Source organism: Platalea leucorodia (assembly GCF_965183815.1).
Source record: "Platalea leucorodia genome assembly, chromosome: Z".
NCBI classification, from domain to species: Eukaryota; Metazoa; Chordata; class Aves; order Pelecaniformes; family Threskiornithidae; genus Platalea; species Platalea leucorodia.
Window position 1 is genome coordinate 44,261,309 of NC_138858.1, and position 19,714 is coordinate 44,281,022.

Sequence of the window (19,714 nt, forward strand, 5' to 3'; positions counted from 1 at the left end):
AATGTTACAGCTCTGATAGAGCCAGAAAAATGTCTTCAGTTTTGGGTACAATAAAGACTAGCAGAAGTATTTTAGAAAATACCAACTACTTTACAAACTATTACTATAACTCACAATTTGGGGTTTAGATTAGATTTATTGAAAACATTTCACTGAATTGATAACTTCTATTTTTACTAGCATCACTTATACACATAGTGTAAATACAGCACCGTCTGCTCTCACAGGCCTGGTTTAATTTGACATCTTTCACACAGTTAATTTGCTCCATTATTTTATCTTAGAATGTGCATCTATTCGGTATACAGAGCTTAAGTAAGTTTGTTTAGTGGAATCAATCCAAATCTCAGGCACGTTGACTTATTCAATTGATAAAGGGAACTTTTGTCATAAATTTACTGCGAAATGCCTGAAGCTTTTCTCTGACAACTGCAATAACAGTTACCTCTGTAAAGATATGTTTGTGACATGAACAGAACGATTCCCTAAGAACTACAAAAGGAAACACTCTACAGGAATGGATACAGACTAAAGCAGAAAGCTACTTTCAGAAAAAAAAAGCCATGAGGAAGTCAGTATTCTGTTCTAAATATAGTGGCTTTGGCCTTTTTTTCTGTTTTCCTATATCTTAAAGATTTCCATCGGTCTTTTACTCTGGTACAAACACTTTAACATTTTTCCTCATGGAAATTCACAGTTGGAGCTGGGGAGCATTAAAAATAAGCAACTCATAAGGAGAATTTTCTCCATTCTTTTAAGGATTCTATCCTTGATTCTGTCTTTGATTTTTTTTCCTATTTTTAAATAAGATCAAAAAAAGACCTTTTGCAAAAGGAAAACAATAGCAAGTTCTTAGCAAAGTCAGTGATTATTTGCATAAAGTAACAGAAAAGTGTAATAGAAAACTACCAGGTGAGTATTTTTAGTTGCAGAAAGATCAGCTTTTGTTGTTGCACATCTCACTTTCATTGGATTACAACACTAGCTTACAAACCAGAATTCCCCACTGACCACAATATCAGTAAGAAGATACAGCCTCTTAATGTAGGACTACAGAAACTGTTTCTGATTATATGCTGATAGTATCAGGTATTAAATATGGCTAAATGTTTCAGTTTCAACAATAATTTTTAATTTGTGCAAATTACAAGGAAGGCAAAACTACATTTTAATTCTTACTACTTTTATGGCCACAGGAAGAATTGGTTACAGAAATAAGGGATGAAAATTCCTAAAGAGAAAAATTAATATGAAAATTAAATTTGATGTCTTACTTATTAGCTTTGTGTTCTAAAAGAAGGGAATCCAGGCTTTGAAAAGAGCATTTTGGTAGTGACATACACCCCACCCTCACCCCATCCTTCCAGGGCTTATTGCTCTGAGGCAGAAAGGAGCACACATTCATGCTTTAGCTCCAGATCCAATCACTAGTGAAGCTGCATGTGAGCTTAGAGTAGGACTTGCTCTCACACTATGCCCGCTGTCCCAAACCATGCTTTTTCTGTTGATCTAACTCCAATTAAATTGGACGTTGATATGCAGGAGAACACAATGCCTTTATGGACTTCAGAGTAGCTACAAAAAACAACTCAAGCAAATCTAAAATTCCTTGAGAACTGCCAAGGAGAAAGTCACAGTTTCGCTCCAAGCCTAGAAACAAAAAAAGATATACAGTGTACTGCTAGCCAATGTCACTCTAAACTCATGTCATCAAGGAGCTCAAGGTGACAAAACTTTGCAAGGGCAGATGTCAGTAGTAGTCAGGAAAGCAGCAGCTGTTCTGAAGCCTAGCAACATACACCACAGCAGTTCTGTCAGTAAATCTAAGGACTAACTTTAAAATCCATGATACCTCTCTTAGGTTGTTCTCAACTATCTTATTTTTTTATTAAAATGGAGTATACTTAGTATTTTGAGTATTTTACTTATTAAGAATATATTTGTAAGAAGATACCAGACAACAAAGTGCTTTTACGTTCCTTTTGGATCAACATGGATGGCTGGACTCAGAGTTGTGAATGGAGTTAAATCCGGCTGGCAGCCGGTCACAGGGGTGTTCCCCAGGGCTCAGTATCTATGATCTGGAAAAGGGGATCGCGTTTGCAGATGACACCAGGTTGGCCGGGAGTGTTGATCTGCTGGAGGGTAGAAAGGCCCTACAGAGGGACCTGGACAGGCTGGATCAATGGGCTGAGGCCAACTGTATGAGACTCAACAAGGCTCAGTGCCGGGTCCTGCACTTCGGTCACAACAACCCCATGCAACGCTACAGGCTGGGGGAGGAGTGGCTGGAGAGCTGCCTGGAGGAAAAGGACCTGGGGGTGTTGGTCGTCAGCCGCCTGAACATGAGCCAGCAGTGTGCTCAGGGGGCCAAGAGGGCCAATGGCATCCTGGCTTGTATCAGGAATAGTGTGGCCAGCAGGACCAGGGAGGTGATCGTGCCCCTGTACTCGGCCCTGGTGAGGCCGTACCTCGAGTATTGTGTTCAGTTTTGGGCCCCTCACTTCAAGAAGGACATCGAGGTGCTGGAGTGTGTCCAGAGAAGGGCAATGAAGCTGGTGAAGGATCTAGAGCACAGGCCATAGGAGGAGCAGCTGAGGAAGCTGGGGTTGTTTAGCCTGGAGGAAAGGAGGCTGAGGGAAGACCTTATCACTCTCTACAACTACCTGAAAGGAGGTTGTAGCAAAGTGGGGGTCAGTCTCTTGTCCCAGGTAACAAGTGATAGGACAGGAAGAAACGGCCTCAAGTTGAGCCAGGGGAGGTTTAGATTGCATATTAGGAAAAATTTCTTCACCGAAAGGGTTATCAAGCATTGGAACAGGCTGCCCAGGGAAGTGATTGAGTCCCTGTCCCTGGAGGTATTTAGATGTGTAGATGTGGTGCTTAGGGACATGGTTTAGTGGTGGACTTGGCAGTGTGAGGTTAATGGTTGGACTCAATGATCTTAAGAGTCTTTTCTCACCCAAATGATGCTCTGATTCTATGATAACATTTAAACCTGCCAATTTTTTCCTGAAGCAGCTTTTAATTTGGGTTTCGGGGCAGTTTCTTCTTTGACATATGGACCTCCAAGTATTTTCTGTTTGAGGTCTAGAGCCCTATATAGAGTATACCTGCAATAGGTTTATTACTTTTGGCTATTTTTTTTTCTTTTCTTTCTTACCTTACCAATATCACATATTAATGGTTAGAGACAGAGTGGCTAAAGCGTCTTTGTAAACAGATACAGCAGCATAATTTCAAGCCTTATTCGGGACTCACAGTGAGGGACATCTCTCAGCTCAGATGTAAATTGATGACTGTTCATTGAGGCTAAGAAGTTGGAGGCAGCCAGATACCAGTGGCTGCATCACTCTTGTATGCTGCTGGACACAGAAACTGGTAAACCCTAATGACACTAAGCTGACCAATCACAGATGCTATGCCGGACTGCTGCACATGAGCACTGACAAAAAAAAATACACTGAAGAAAAATGGCTATTGAAGCATATTTTATTATACAGCAATTTGTAATACAGAAAATGTGTAGTTCTTTTTAAACATATATATGTACAAAATTACAGTGAATGCAGTGATCTGTAGTTTTGAGGAGGAACAAACTGCATGAACACCACAGTTTTACTTGTAAACAGCATAAATTAAAGTTTCAAAATTTTTCACAATTTAGAGCCTTATTTATATAATATACAGACTTTTATTAAAAATTGGCACATGAATTGGCACTGAATTTCTTCCTCATACTAGTATGAAAATGCACTTCTATCTATCTTAAATACTTCACTTTATATTCAGTGGGAAACCTTCACAGCTTGGGTTTATTTGTTACTCAGCCATGTAATGACTAACTTCTTATAGACCCAGCTATCTATAGCTGTAACTTAAAGAGCAGAAATTGTAGAAAAAGGACTTCTTTTTACAAACTGAGTAACACATTTGAACCTGCATTCCACAGATCTGAGTCAAATTTTCTTTTACCATAAGAGTTTTCTCATAAAACAAGACAGGTGAAAAAAAAATGAATAATGATGAATATTCATGTTACCAGGCCTAAGGATATCAATAAGAAAAGATTAGGCCTGATAGTAATACAGTGGGAGAGAAATACTAAAATAACTGGTGCTGTAAAAGTAGCCTGGACAGGGTCAGAGGGATGGCATTACATGCTATATCAAATCTGGCAGGGGTAGTGGTTAAGGGCATTTGAACAGCACATGAGATATTGGTCCATTTTTTTAATTACCTAATACGGTCAGAAACATCTTGGAAGTAGGTTTCTTTGTAATATGATAAAGTGCCTTGACTATATGAATAAATATCCCCCTTTGGTTTATGAATTAGGGATCTTTCACTGAAATCTTTTCCCCTAAAAAGTTACCTAGCATTCTTGTGCAGCAGTGGATTGGGGAAAAAAGAAAATCTCTTTAAAAGGATCTATATATGAACAGATTGCCTGCACTAGCACAGAACCTATTAGCTTAATTGGGGATCTGCATGGGTGCACATCTACATGATGCTCCTTGCAGGAGTGGCCTGTAAATATTTTCCTTGGAATGTATTTTAACAGGCTACACAGACTTAAAAATGTGATTTATTTTTCCTAAAATAATAGAGGATTTAGTAGTCAATACAAAAATAGTTACACAGAAAAATACTTAAACCATGTTAGGCCATAACTGTACTCTTAAGAACAATTAAAAGAAGCTGCAGCTTGTCTTACTAAGCCACTAATGTATGCTACCAGGCATAAAGTGCTTACAAGGACTTCTGTGATCAAAACATTTTCAGAGTGTCTCGCAGAAATTATTGCCTCAGAAATGTGTACTACACCACAATTAAAAAGGGTCAAAAACAATACAGGATAAAATAATACTTCTGTGTCAACTGAATAAAAATTTATTTACAGATCATGAGGAAAAACACGAAAGGCCTTTCCTATTCAAATAAATACATGTATTAAGGGAACACATCCACTAACTAAAAAAATAACTTTGTGCAATTAAATGAATAGTTCTTATGTGCTAAACAAAATCATAAAAACATTCAAAGTACAATAGTGCAACCATGTCAGAGCATAAAGCTGACGTTGCCATTTTACATTTTAGGTAGAAGGCAATGTAACCTTTCAAAGCAAAACAACAGAAAACTTCATATATTAATTATTTCTATGTATAAATACATGCTTTAATTTCTAAATTTAAATAATTTTTTCCAAGTTCTTTTGCTTTAACATGAATTCTACATGGTATTCTGTTAATATTTAGACTTGATGGAGCTGATCATAGGATCTCTAAAACCAGTTCCAACTAAGCTATAGCTATATCCCCATTTGTTAGTGCTTTTTTCAGTACTTTAGACATTGATCATAGAACTACTCCAAGGTAAAACTTTGTTAACAGTTTCCAACCCTGAATCTTATTCAAAAAACAATACTGTTTCAAATAAAAGTTGGTTTACATGACACATGAAAATTTACAGAGCTTAAAAAAAAAGGGAGTCAGTTTATAGAGTTTGGCCAAGTAACACAAGAGAGATTTTGGTCATTAAAATAAACAAAAAAAAGTACCCAAAATATCAGTGGCCCAGTCCTGCAGAGAGAAAAAAAAAAAGTGTCAAGGCAGGTCCCTAAACTCACATCCTTCAACCAGGCTCTCTGCAGGCATGGACATTCACATGCCACTCTCTGTATGATAAGAAACTTAGATATGAAAGCAATTACTGCACATGAATGCATGCTGATAACTCTGGGATGCAGAACCCATATTTGCAAGAGGTACCTCATGATGTTATTATACTGGTGAAGAGAAGGCCAAGGGGGATCTAATAGCCTACAGATACTGAAAGGGGAGTTATCAAGATCACAGCCAAACTCTTCTTGGTAGCAGGTGATGATATAGCGAGGGGAAATGGCTACAAATTTGTAGCCAATTGGGAAACTGAGGTTGGACATGGAAAGAAATTTTTATCTAGAAGGGGAGTGAAAGCACAGGAACAGGTTGCCCAGAATAGTGGTGGCATATCTCTTTGGTGCTTTTCACAGCCTGGATAGCCAAACCCACAACTAAGCTGATCTAGGGCTGGCAACAGTCCATCTCTGCTTGGGTGCTCTGGAGGTTGGACAAATCCACTTCCAGAAATCCTTCTTGCAAACAACTTTATGTGATTCTCTGTATCCAACCAAAATGTTTTACTCCTGCAGGTGTGTCAACAAGGTTTAGGTAAACACATTTCACCTCATTTACTGCAGGCCAAGACCACAGATCTGGTCAAACACTGTGGTTCAGGAGACACACATAGAACGCTGAGCCTCAGTCTAAGCCCTGGGAGTTAACAGAAGTTAATAACACTGAAGGAGCAACATTTTGGAATGTGACAGCTTATAATCATGACCTTCTCATCCTGGAAAATGCAAACACCCATGTACGGTAAGCTTACACTTCAGAAACCAAGCGCTGGATCATCTCCCTTTCTCCTCCCTACTGCTGCAGGAAGAACTATCTGCAAGTACAACCCACATTAATTCTACTTCCATTTCACTCCTTTGAAGAGAGAGAAGCTTTTACACACAAAGAACACAGAAGAGGCCCTCATCGATGCACTCAGTGTGGTTGTCTCCTCAGAGAAGCTAATTACAGCTGTAAATTTCTTGTTTAAATAATACAAGGTTAATAATACAGGCTAAACAATACACATGCGACCAGGCATATTCCTGGTACACCTGCATCTCCTTCATTCTCTGCCACCTGCTCCAAGTAAGTCTCAGGACTACAGTGAGGCCTCTTGTACTGCTGGGTGGGAAGACGCTATAACCCTAGTCTCCTGCATGAAATAAGGAAGTGGGTGAAGATTCCCTCAGTACTTCTAAAAGGACACCAAACATGCTTTCTCTTCTGGGGCTGAAGTACAATACAGTGAAATAAAATGTCTTACTCCTTCTGGCATTAGATTTCTCTGTCTTATTAAGAACAAGCTTTCAGAAAGTTACCTGAGGATTAGCCGCTCTGACCTGTAAGTTTGAAAGGATGTTTAAAAACACTGGTCTTCCTACTTTAAAACTGTAATTTTTTTTAAATGATGAACCATCCTGTTTCTGAGAACTCCATATTTTATAAAACTGATAACACAGCACAGGCTATACAGTGTTCAAATATAGTGCTGATAAAATGCAGTAACACCTGCTACTCATATGGGTTTCCAATCAGTCCATAAAACTTTATCCAAGGTTAATTTACTGAGCTAGGTTTCAGCCTGGAGATGTTTTATTAATATATACAGAAAAGACTAAAATAGTTTGTTGACTCTGAAGGGGCCCTATCCCATTCCCATCAAAATCAGTGAAAGCTGACAAGAATTGGATCAAGATTGTTAACTGTAGAAATACCTACAATTGTTACTACACTACAGGACTGCTGCGAACTACTATAAGCAATAACAACTCAGTTTTTAGAGATGCTGACACCTAAAGCTACAACCCACTGTTGAGCTTCTCAGTATTTTCCTAAAATCAGGCAAAGGAATTCTCATCAAGGTAAGTGGTTGCTGTTCATTTCAGGAACTTCTTTTAATGAACAGTTTATACAGATGCTTGCGCATGTGCAGTAATTCTTTCACCTGCAGGTTTAAAACTTCAAAAATGCATAAAGATATCCATTAAAATAGACTCCTCTGTACTAATACAATCTCTCAATTAGTGTCTGAATGGAAGACATTTGAAAAATAAGGGAAAAATTTCAACCCATATCTCTGTAATACTAATAATGATCTAGTCTAAACAAACAGGCAGGTATTGGATCATTAATTCATCTCAGTAATCCTACATATCACAGGTATTATGGTCTCTCTGGAATTTTTAATGGTAATGGTCCATGCAAATGTTCCTTTCACTTCTGAGCTGTGTAGGATCAGATGTAAAGTCTACTTCTCGGTTCTGAATCAAAGCCCAACTCCCAAAATTAAATAAATCCTAACTCACCAACTTTTGCAAAATTACACATGAACCCATGCACCTGCCACTGTCTTCTCCCAACAGAGACTATTCTGCTTCATGCCCTGAACTTAGGGGTTACCTGGATCTAGGCAACCTTTTAATGGTCTGTGGTTTTCTTAGGAATTGTTTCATCAACATATAACTTAAGGCCTTCAAAAAACTAGATAAGCAGACATGCACAAGAAGAGATTGAATTAATTGAAGCCGTAATTTTTTCTTTTCCTATGAGTGATAAATGATATTATCATGTTCTGTATGTAAGAAATATTGAGCCCATAAAGAAACAAGCAGGTAAAGAAGATAAAATATATTACTATACTGTATGCAGTGATTACTGTAGCATTGATTCCGAGCTCACTTCATTGACTTATATTACTTAAGAAAACTGAAAACAGAGCCCCTGGGGCAAAGCAAATGCACAAACATGAATGAGTAGAAAGTAGAGTCTGGATTTTTAACATGATCTGCAATTTCTAAATACACAAATGTATAAATCCACAATAAAAAGAATACATTATTGAAATCCTTCTTTTTTTTTTTTTTAAATATACAAGTTATTTAGGTCAGGAAAAGTATCCATCCCTTAAACATTGCAACAGTTTTTCGTGAGTGCTGATTTTTTGACAGGTGTCCCAGCCAGGCTGGTTACTGACCTCGTATCATCTTGATTATCACTGCGCTTTCGCACTTCGCTGTAAAAAACCCAACCAAACAAACAAACAAATGCACTCAATTAATACATTTTGATTCATGTTCACTGTTCCGTTTCTTCCAGTATATCTTACAGAGCTCACCATCATCTATTGTGTGGTTAAAACTATGTTTTTTAGTGCACAGAATCAACATGTCTCATAAGTTTCCACTTTGGGCATCATATCAATATTTCTATACAAATCATAGTTAGTGATAGAAATATAATAATTTCTGATATGTAATAACTCCACAATGTTCTGTTTTCCCTTTCCTTTTCTTTTGATAATTTTTCTTTAATTTGTTTGCTTCAGTATATTACCATAGAAACAGAATATATTCATAGCTGAAAGTATAAAACTAAATAAGTGCAATTTCAAGTATAATTTACCCTCAGAGAAAAAACACACATTGTTGGATGTTTTATGATAAATGCAGCCTTAAAAGTTGTGTATATATGAGCCATTATTGATCTGTATTCTTACTATGGGCCCCCTAGAATGTCAAAAGCCAGCTCTAAAATTTCTTTATATATATATATATACACACACATATACACACACACAAAAAAATTTAAGTCCTCCTCATATTAGTAAAATAAATTTATGAAGTTCCTCTCAGAACACTGTATTATTCAACATAATGGTAATGAAATGTTCATTTAGAAATTTTTATTTCAAAATGAAATGCTTCTTTCAAAGAATAGAAATTACTAAGACTTAAGTAAAGAAATTGCAGCCAAGCATTCCAGATCAAAGTTCCAGGTAATGTCTAGACCATTTGAGGATCAATGAACTTTGTGAAGAAACATACTACTTTTTTTTTTTTTTTTTGAGATTCTGAAAAGAGAGGCTCCAACTGCCAAAACATTTTTTTATCCTTGAAACAGTCAAACAAAGTTATCATGTTTAAAGATTAGAAATAATTTTCCAACAGTGATTAATGTTATATAACTGTGCTATGTATGTTCTCTAGTTTCATAATCCACTCCTGCATTCATGGCCAGGTTCTTGGAAATGAGTCATTTAAATCAGCAATTAACTTCACATTGACACTGACAGACAAATAAATGCCTACGTTCCTGCTGCATCTCTGACGGACTCATTTTCCTGGAAATAAAGGTGCTCTTGAAAGTCTCATGTGAAGACGCAACGACCCTCTCAGAAAGCCAGTATTTTGTAATCAAGCCATGTTAATCAGTAGTATTTCAACAATGAATAATCAAATACTGACCAAACGTCAAAAAGTTTGATTACTGCATTAGGCTGCTGCAAAAATCACATGAGTATGGTTTGTAATTCTGGCCTTGAGCTCTATGTATTAAACTGAAAAATCAGAGGCTGAGGATTCATTACATACTGTCAGCCCTTGAAAATTAAATTGTAACTAATAATGGTTTGGAAAGGTAGTAGAAGTATAATGTTTGGCTTACACATTATCACAGAAATACCGGGTTGCTAAATGGATATAATCAGAATTTCTACCTTCTAAATAATTTAGAGAAAGGGACATCAAAGAAAACATGTGGGATTAGAATGGTCAGTAATAAAACTGAATACGTATTAATATATGTGAAAGAATTAAGAATTAATTATACATAGAATTATACACATTTGAAATTAATATAAGAAAGAATTAAGAAAGTAAATCCATGTACCATTAATAAATGTAATTAATTCACCAAACAGGTTTTAAAATTGTTAGGTCTATTACTGAGCTCTAATTTAAAAATTAATTATTGTGACAGCTTTGTAACATTTGCAAGCAAAAATGTTACTTGATTAAACTGAGAATAAATCCTGTCTTGCATTTATCTATAAAGATTTAATATGGTATTCTTTTTTAAATTTTGTTTGTTGAATTTGATGTTGGTACAATTTTAAATGTATGTGTGTCTTTGAAAGGGACTTTTCACAAGGGAGCATAGTGATAGGACAAGGGGTAACAGCTTTAAACCAAAAGAGGGTAGATTTAAATTAGATGTAAGGAAGAAGTTCTTTAGTATGAGGGTGTCGAGGCACTGAAACAGGTTGCCCAGAGAAGTTGTGGGTGTCCCCTCCCTGGAAATGTTCAAGGCCAGGCTGGATGGGGCTTTGAGCAGCCTGGCCTAGTGGAAGATGTCCCTGCCCATGGCGGGGGGGTTGGAACCAGATGATCTTTAAGGTCCCTTCCAAACCAAACCATTCTATGATTCTGTGATTCTATATTCACTAATAACGTCCTTTTTATAAAATACACTCAGATATGCTTTGAGAATAGAAACATGGCTACTTACCGAGCAAGATGAAGAACTGCTTCTACAATATTAGATCCGTCTTTAGCACTTGTTTCACAGAATAGCGCATTATAAGTCTGTGAGTAAAAATAAAATGTTAAGCCAACTAATCTAAAATGGTTCCCATGTGAATACGTATATTCAATTACAAATGGTTTCCTCAATAACACAAAGAAAGATGACACACATTTAAATGAACAGGATTTCTTCTGGTACTCTTCATTCTCCAATATATTCATTTTAGTACTGTGAAAAAACCCAGTAATTGCTTTTTAATTGTATCTTTTTTATATTCACTATATTCTGAATTAACAAACTGAATAAAAAACACATTATAGGCTTAATGTCGAAACTCAATCTTCTTGTCCAGCAGACTGCAAAATAGGAAGAGAGTTGATAGGACAGGTTACTGAATCCACCTTGTTGGCTACTCATAAGCTACAGCATCTGGTATTCTAGATTAAGCACAAATATCTAAGTAACAGACATGATATCTGCCCCGGTATAATCAATCAATTGCACAAGCACTCAGCAGCTCAAAACTCTACAGATTCTACATTTTTTTCTGCAAAATATGGAATATGTGTATCCGTTATCCCCCATACAAATGCATTCAAAAAACTTGTCCACACTTCTATTTATAGCAGAGAGTTCCTTTTTTCCTTCTGCAGATGTGGCAGGAACACAAGATATCCTCTTGAAGATGAAAATATTCCACTCAAAAGCTGGAGAGATATAAGCCAGGCAAAAAGCCTCATACACCCACTAGTGTGCTTCATATTTGCACTGGCAACTTCTCTTTGGCAGCAGAAAAACTCAAGTCTCCTAGTCCATCCACTTTTTCACCATAAAGACTGAAAAGGCTGTCTTAGCCAATAATGAAGTTCAGCTCAGTGGACACTTAGCCCAGCAAACACCATCAAAATAAGACAGTTTTCATTAAAAGTATCCATGAATCCTAGACTTGAACAAATGACCAGAAAATTACTTTTGTTTACTAGTTTCTCACATGGTTTTCAGTTTAAAGTTCTTAACACCATCTTAGACTTAAACAGGTAGACTTGGACCTTACCATAGCCAGCTTTTCTCCATAGTTTATATGCACACATTTTTGCCCTTGTTCTGTAACAGCTTGACGGAGATCTGCTTTGTTTCCCACCATCATAATTGGAATATTCTCATGAGTTGCATCCTGTAAAGAGGATTTTATTTCCTTATTGCTATAACACTCAGAATACAAAAAAGTAACTACCACCATCATGTCATACTGATTTCCTTCCCACAAAAAAAAAGTCTTGCACACTATCTCAAAAAATGACAAATTATGAAAGTCATGCTGAGAACTTTTCATGAGCTAGTCAATATTTAAGCAGCCAGCTTAAATATCGGCCTGCAAAAATGTGCTTTCATTCCCATAATCCCTGTTTCCCAATAAGGAATTTCACGTGTTCAATGAATCTAATGGAAATGGTTACCATATCCAAATGCTATATAACAAAACTACTATGGGAAAAGCGACCAACTCCTATATCATGATTAAAAGAAATGGCTTTCAGAAGATGAATTAAAAGATTTTGCTTATCACTTTTCCTCCTATTAAATGCCTCTGGTACAAGAGAAAAACCCTTTTCATTAAACAAAAATTTGTATTCAAATAAACAAACAAGCCATAATAGTAGAAAGAAATACTGAAAATTTCACTTGAACTATAGCTAATTTACAGAATCTAACATATTGGTTTAAAATGTGAAGACTCCAAGGAATACTCAAGCCATCCACAACAGGGTATCTCAAATGGGCTCTCATGTTCATTTCAAAAGAAAGTGAATGGGAAGAGTGTGGTTACATGATACCCTTTTAAACAAAAAGATGTACCAGTTTTAACACTAACTGAATACATCAAGATACATTTAGGACTTCCACGTAGCTTTTACTTCTATGAGAGACTGCAGTCTGGCTAATTCCAGTATACAGATATTCCAATTTTACAAATAATAAGGTTAACAATGCAGTGAAACATAGTTTCTCAGTTGTATATACTTAAGGGTCTTACCTCGATCATATCTACCCATTCTCGCACATTAAGAAAGCTTTTTTCACACGTTACGTCATATAGCAGTAAGACACCATCTGCTCTTCTGAAGTATGATTTAGCAATACTCCGGAATCTTTCAGAAAAAAAAGATTTGCATAAGGCCACATTATCAAAAAAGAACTCAATTTAACATCATTAAGAACACATCATTACTTTATTGCACTACTGAGTAAGATTCTCTCGACATTACAGGATGAGTATTCCCATAGCTTCTTTCAGAAGTAGTTCTTGAAAACTGCTGATGCAGGTCTACAAATGCTCAGTAAGGATCCACAGGATTCTGTCCTAAACAGCAATCAACATTTTTTGTATCAAAACAATCTACAGTGTATCTATTACAAATAATCTGCTTTGCACTTGACTTTTGATTAGGTGGCAAGGCTTTTTCGCTTACATATAATGTCATAAATTGAGTAGGTTACTCTGCTACATTTGAAAAAATATGAAACCAATAAACTTACTCCAGGAATGAATTCATCAGTTTGCCATTAACATAACACAATCTACTTAACAACCAAGTACAGCAACTAGGTATTTAAATTATATATTAAAATATTCTCCACATATTTATTATGTGGGAGGACAATGATCGGGCCTCTGACTACCTACTTCACATAATCACTCATTCAGGCAAAAGTAAACACATACAGCCCAATACAAATCCTGGTCAATGAACAGATTAAACTGACTTCCAAGGTGTTAGATTAACCTCTTAATAAGCCCCATAAGCTGCCAGTAAAGAAGTAATTGCTCTCAAGTAAGGATGTCATAACATTTTGAGGAAACTCTAGACAATAATTTGAAGAACCTTGGATATACATTGAGCAATCTGTACAACTTTGCCATAAGTTTCTTCAAAGTCTTTGGGAAGAAGTTTTCATACACTAATACAATGCAAATCAGGATCAAGACTTTCAAGGAAAGAAGAGGAGAGGAGGATGAAGGGAAGGGAATCTCTAAGATAAAGCCTGCTCAGAAATACAGTTCTGTAAGGACAAAGGAAGCTAAAGACTAAAAACGGAAGAAACAATGTACATCTACTCCATCTTTTTGTATTGCAAGAGAGGGACACACAGATTTAATTAGTTAATGCTGTAGTGAACCTCAGCTATTTATCTCTGCAGAGAGAAAAGATTACCTCAAGCATCACCAAAGCTAAAAACTAAACATTCTACCTGTCTTGGGGTCTCAGCAGAGCAAAGTAACATCTGTTTATAGACATTTACATATGGCCATACTGACTTACTATAGGGCCATATAATATTTAGCAGAATTTTTTTCACCTAGATGAAAAAAGGCAATTGTCTTTTAGAAACAAAACAACTTGAATTACATAAGTGCAAAGAATCACTAACCTCTCCTGTCCAGCTGTGTCCCACAGTTGTAGCACTACAGGTTCTCCATCAACAATTAGTCTTTTCATTTGAAAATCCACACCTGAAAAGAATAATGAGTCTAGTCTAATAAAAAACACCAGTAACCTTAAAAAACCCACAGAAAATGAAAAGTTACGTGCCATATACAACAGTTATTTCAAAATTCATCTCTTTTAATAGATTATGAGGTTTCAGTTGTTCACATAGCCTTGAACTGCAATAATCCCCTGAACATATTTAAATTGTGTTCAGGAAAACATTTAAAGAAATATTTTACCCACACATTTTCCCAGAAGCATTGATCCAAATTTGGCATGACCAGCAAACAAGAAGACCTCTCTCTGCTTTATTTTGCTAAACAGTTTTATGGAGGAAGAGAAAACAGCCTTTTTTACCAAACAGACTTTCTTTCAAGTGACAAGGATGAAAAAGATAAATCAGAACAAAAATCCTGACTCAGAGGCAATAAAACAAATATATAACTATGATTTGATTGAAAGACAAAAATTCACTCTTTGGAATCAGTAAGACAAGTTTGTTAGCTGACAGCTATAATAATATACACAAGTCAGTCAGAAATCCCTCCAGATGCATTTAAACCAAAGCTTCAGTAACACTTTGAAGAAATGGAGACAAAAAATAGTATGAAACACATCAAAGGATAGTATGAAATACTAAGGAAAGAGGAAAGAGCTGAGAAGACAAGAAAGCAATGAAAAGTGTAAAAAGGATTGTACGCATATTCTAAGTTCATTACACTGAAACTCCCTTTTCTGGTGCTTTGTGTTGTTCATGAACAGGATTTGTGCTTTGCAAAGAGAAGCTAAATTACAGCAGTACTCTATTACCCACTCCAAACAGCAGTTACGCACTTCTAAGCTTTAGTACTCAATTAGATCTCAAAGCCTAAGAAACTGCATGTGTATGTATATTCAGGAAACCCTGGCAAGCAATCACAAAAGGTAATCTTTTCACCCACTTCTGCAGAACAGCAATGAAATTCACTTTAGTATTTTAAGAACAACTATACCGAGGGTTGCACTGGTATTGCCTCGAAATTCATTCTTGCAAAGTCTCATAAGGAAACTGGATTTTCCCACCGCTGCGTCTCCAGCAAGAACAATCTTGTAAGCCTTCTCTGAACTGGCATATTTCGGAGTACACTCAGTTGCATCTGACTGAAAATAAAAAGAACTCCTCTATTTCAATTCATATAAAAATATTCTCTATATCAAACACTTTTTTTTTTTTTGGTAAAGAACTGGTTACCTGAGGGGTGAGAGCGGATATGTATTTCCTTGTTGAAGCAGTTGAGCTGCTTCGACTTACTGGTCGTGAGGGCTTCCAGTCTAATACTGTACAGCTGTTATCAGGACTGTATGCTTCTTCATCCCTGATCTCTGGAACCTAAAAGTACAAGCTAGTGTGTTAGCTCTGGTGAGAAAAGTATGCTTTTTTGGAAAGGCACAGCTAAGACTCATTAAAACATTTGTTTTAACAGTTTGGATTAAACAGAGATAAATGACCAAATAGAGCTGTGCAATTCTAGTTGAAATACTGTGATTATTCTGTTCTTACTCACATTTGCTGTTTACTATAGCCTATATTTGGTCCTTAAACATGTTTGCTGTTTGGCATACTTGCTTTCATTACAGTTTCCAGACAGAGCAAATTAATTTCCAGATGGAAAATTTCAGCTTAAAAGATTAATTACAATAAACAAATACTTTATCTAAAAGCTTATTTTACAAAAATTAAGAATTTCCCTACAAGACATTACTCTCCATGCTATTACTACTCAACCTAAATTAAATACTGCACAACTGTAATCAGCGCTATTCATAGCATTTTCAACTGCAAACAGAGACTAAATGTCTCTATTAAATGCACAGTAAAGGGCCTACTCTAAAAAACCCCGTGTTCTGCTGTGCTTGATACTAGTCTTGCTATGTAGTCATCAGTAAAGCTCTCCATTTTACTAACAATAAAAATGACACAGTAAGACCTTCCTACATTTCTAAATTGTCTGAGACTTACTGTGTAAGTCAATGTATGCACTAAGAGTATTCTTTTTCTCATTCAGTGCCACACCATAGTAAGAGAAAGTGAATAGAAACCTGTTTTACTTCCATAGTATCTGCTTTTTAGTCATTAGAAAATGGGCTCCTGTCTGCATGTTAACAACCTTTAAAAACCACGTGTACTTCAAAAATTAAGTAATTACCTCAAAAACCTATCAAAAAATGTCAAACATTTTATCTTAAAGAGGAGTAACTATTTATGCATTCTCCAAAATATTGTCACTAATCTTATTTAAATGTATGTAACCCAAATACTTCATTTTAACTGGCCTATGGGCAAAGATCCATTTAATTTTAAAAACCAGAAACTAATTTAGCCTCCAACTAAATGTCTTTCTCAGAGAAGGAGTAAGTCTGGCACTTACATCTGTATCAGAAGCATCACCACCAAAGCTTTCTTGCATACACTGTGACCTTTGAAAAATCCTTTGATGCCTGTATTCCACTTCTGAATCATACTCATTTGAATCTCTCAGGGTAGACAAACCACTGTCAAAACAGCTCTCAGGCAAGCTGTCAACTTCACAGTTTATCCTTTGCATAGGATCACAAAGGGCTAAAGAATCATAATCTTCATCCACACAAGAAGAATGAGATGATCTAATAAAAAAAATATTGGAGGGGGGGGAAAAAAAATTATTCCACAATTGTTCTTCTCCAAAAAATCTGAGCCATTCTGGAATAGTCAATACTTAGAAATGCTAACTATACAGTTTAAGGCATATGCCAATGCCTATTTTGCCTAAATAATTTCTTTTTCAATCATATCTCTTAGAACACTCAGATTAAATTATATAATTCATGTTACTGATGATGACTTCCTGAGTCTCAGTAAGAATGCCTATTTATTCACACACAGAAAAAATAGTTGTTTAAAAAAGTTATGTACAATGAAGACATTAAAGGCAGAAAATGATAGCTGATGGTTTAGCGAATTTTGGCCTATTCTAAGACACATAAAATGACCTTGAAGTACTATATCTCATTCAAATGAACGCATTTGCTCACAAAGGCAAACAGGCCAATAAGTAACAGCTATAAATAAGGAAAAGCAGGTAACTGAGTTCAGGAGATCAGTAACGGTGGAAGAAGTCACTGAAACGTGTTTTCTTACAGTTTGGTAGGCTACACAAAACTTAAGGTTTTATACAAAAGTCCTTTCTTTGCCCTCACCCTTCCTTCAAAGGCCTTTCTTTATTTTCATTCTGGGTGCTGCAATATATAAAAATACTTAAACAGATGCAGCAATGACAGTATGGCTTACAGAAAAAACAATTTAGTTTTTTATTTATGTAACTGAAACTACAGAAAAGAAAGATTAATAGAGTGAATCTTAAAGAATCAATCTTTTAAAAAAGTTTACTACGGCTACAATCATCATCCTGCTCCTGCAGCAAGAGAGGGACAGGCACAAATTAAAGTGAGGTAGAAAAGGTCTCCAAGTCAGAGCAGAGAAGAAAGAACCACTTTGGCTCTGTCCTACTGGGAATGGACGTGAAGCACTAAGCTGCTAGAACAGCCAAGGTCAGCATCAATCCTTGTAAAGATAGTTTGCTGCCAGAGGGGCTGGGAGCTCCCAGTGCAATGGCCCACCACAGAAGAGTACACTGGGGAGAACCACCAAATTATGGAGCTGTTACTGAGTTGAACAGAATTCCTCCCTGCAAGTGGCCAAACAGGGGTGACAGAGGCATCATTGTCCCATGTAACATCATCAGTTTACATCTTTTCAGGCTAATGAATAATCACATGAATGAGCTGTGAAATATCACAGCATCCATGCTATTTGTATTCATGCACCTACTAGCCTATCCAAATCACTGAAATACAGAGGAAGGGTGCATGCTATAACAAAGTTAAGCTTGTCAGGCATTCCCTGAAACAAAGGTCTTTAGTAGGCAATTTTCAACCTCACTGAAGCATGAATTCAATGCTGGGAATTTCATATGTGCTTAAAGAAAGTTAGACCAAGATGTATGATACAGCTAAAAAAAAAGAAAAAGCATACCTACTGATATAAATTGTTCAAAACATGTTAGAATGCAAATCAGTATCTCTTAATGCTGATCTGATGTCAGGAGACAAAGTACTGAAAATGAACAGGTTTTGGGACATTGATACATCTTTCTGTCTTTTGATACTAATAAGTCACACTTGTTAAGTGTAACTTTTATTCCTACCACATAAACTTTCATCTAAAGTAGCTTGCATTTCTCACTTTTGTGGGAATGCAAGAATAGCACCATGTGGCAGGTACTAATAAATATTCACAGAAAAGGACATCACTAAGCCTCCAGAGAGGTTTTAGTTATCCCTTCAGAAAATTACTCAATGTAATATGCAACTTAGTAGTGGATGCCTCTCAAAATTTGCAACAGAGGCGTCCAAGAGAGGGGGATTGGTTTCATCTGCATTCAGCAAACGAATCAATTTGTGACAAGCAAAACTTTACAGCCAGCAAACACAACTCACATGGAGACAGCAGAATAAAAGTAACACTATTGAATGAATGGGGATATTATTAGTGTGAAGCAGAAGCCAACTTAATCCCTACCAAAGATATTCATCTCTCTGGCAAAATGTAGAACACAGACTACTAAGAACTCCAATGGAAATCTCTCTAGAGTTTGAAGTACGACTGAAAGAAAAATAAGACAAAACAATCTATCAATTGAGTAAGGACACACATTTTTGCTGGCAGTTCCAGCTGTTTAAAAAAAAAAAAAAGGTGTGAAAACATATCATGATCTACAGCACTTGAGTTTGGATCCAATGCCCAGTGACTTCAGTGAGAGTCCCTGCAATGATCTGAGGAAGCTCTGATCAATGACCTGCAACCAGTAAGTACAAAACCAAAGTAGCTCTAACCATCTGATATTTGCGTTTAGATAACTTACTGTTCTCTATGGCTCTTACCCCATTAATATCCAAGTGCATTCACTACTCTTGCATGTCAGTGGGAGATGAGGATGTTTATTCTTCTGAAGAATTAGGCCTACATACCTTTATAATAATTATTACATTGGAAAACCAGATACAGGCTGAAGATATGACCAAAAATGTTTTATTTCCTAAGTATGGAGTAAGCTAGCTAACCAGAGGTCCTCAGTAGATTTTTACAGTTTCTTGGAGACAAGGAAGGGAGATTGACAATCAAACTAGAATCAAAACAGTCCAAGACCAAACAAGAGGCTGTCTGAACTCTCCATAAGT

At 36.3% G+C, this 19,714-nt stretch overlaps 1 protein-coding gene across 1 annotated transcript in view; it reads right to left on the reverse strand.

Moving 5' to 3' along the window:
• Positions 1-8,567: 8,567 nt before the first annotated feature.
• RASEF (RAS and EF-hand domain containing) overlaps positions 8,568-19,714 on the reverse strand; it is a gene marked incomplete at both ends in the record, with an annotated part of 31,133 nt that continues 19,986 nt past the window's right edge. Inside the window, 8 exons of the mRNA XM_082335598.1 lie at positions 8,568-8,676; positions 10,950-11,026; positions 12,022-12,141; positions 13,003-13,117; positions 14,400-14,481; positions 15,451-15,598; positions 15,690-15,827; positions 16,867-17,101. Of these exons, the coding sequence (XP_082191724.1) occupies positions 8,568-8,676; positions 10,950-11,026; positions 12,022-12,141; positions 13,003-13,117; positions 14,400-14,481; positions 15,451-15,598; positions 15,690-15,827; positions 16,867-17,101 (1,024 nt within the window). The remainder of the gene's footprint in view (positions 8,677-10,949; positions 11,027-12,021; positions 12,142-13,002; positions 13,118-14,399; positions 14,482-15,450; positions 15,599-15,689; positions 15,828-16,866; positions 17,102-19,714) is intronic.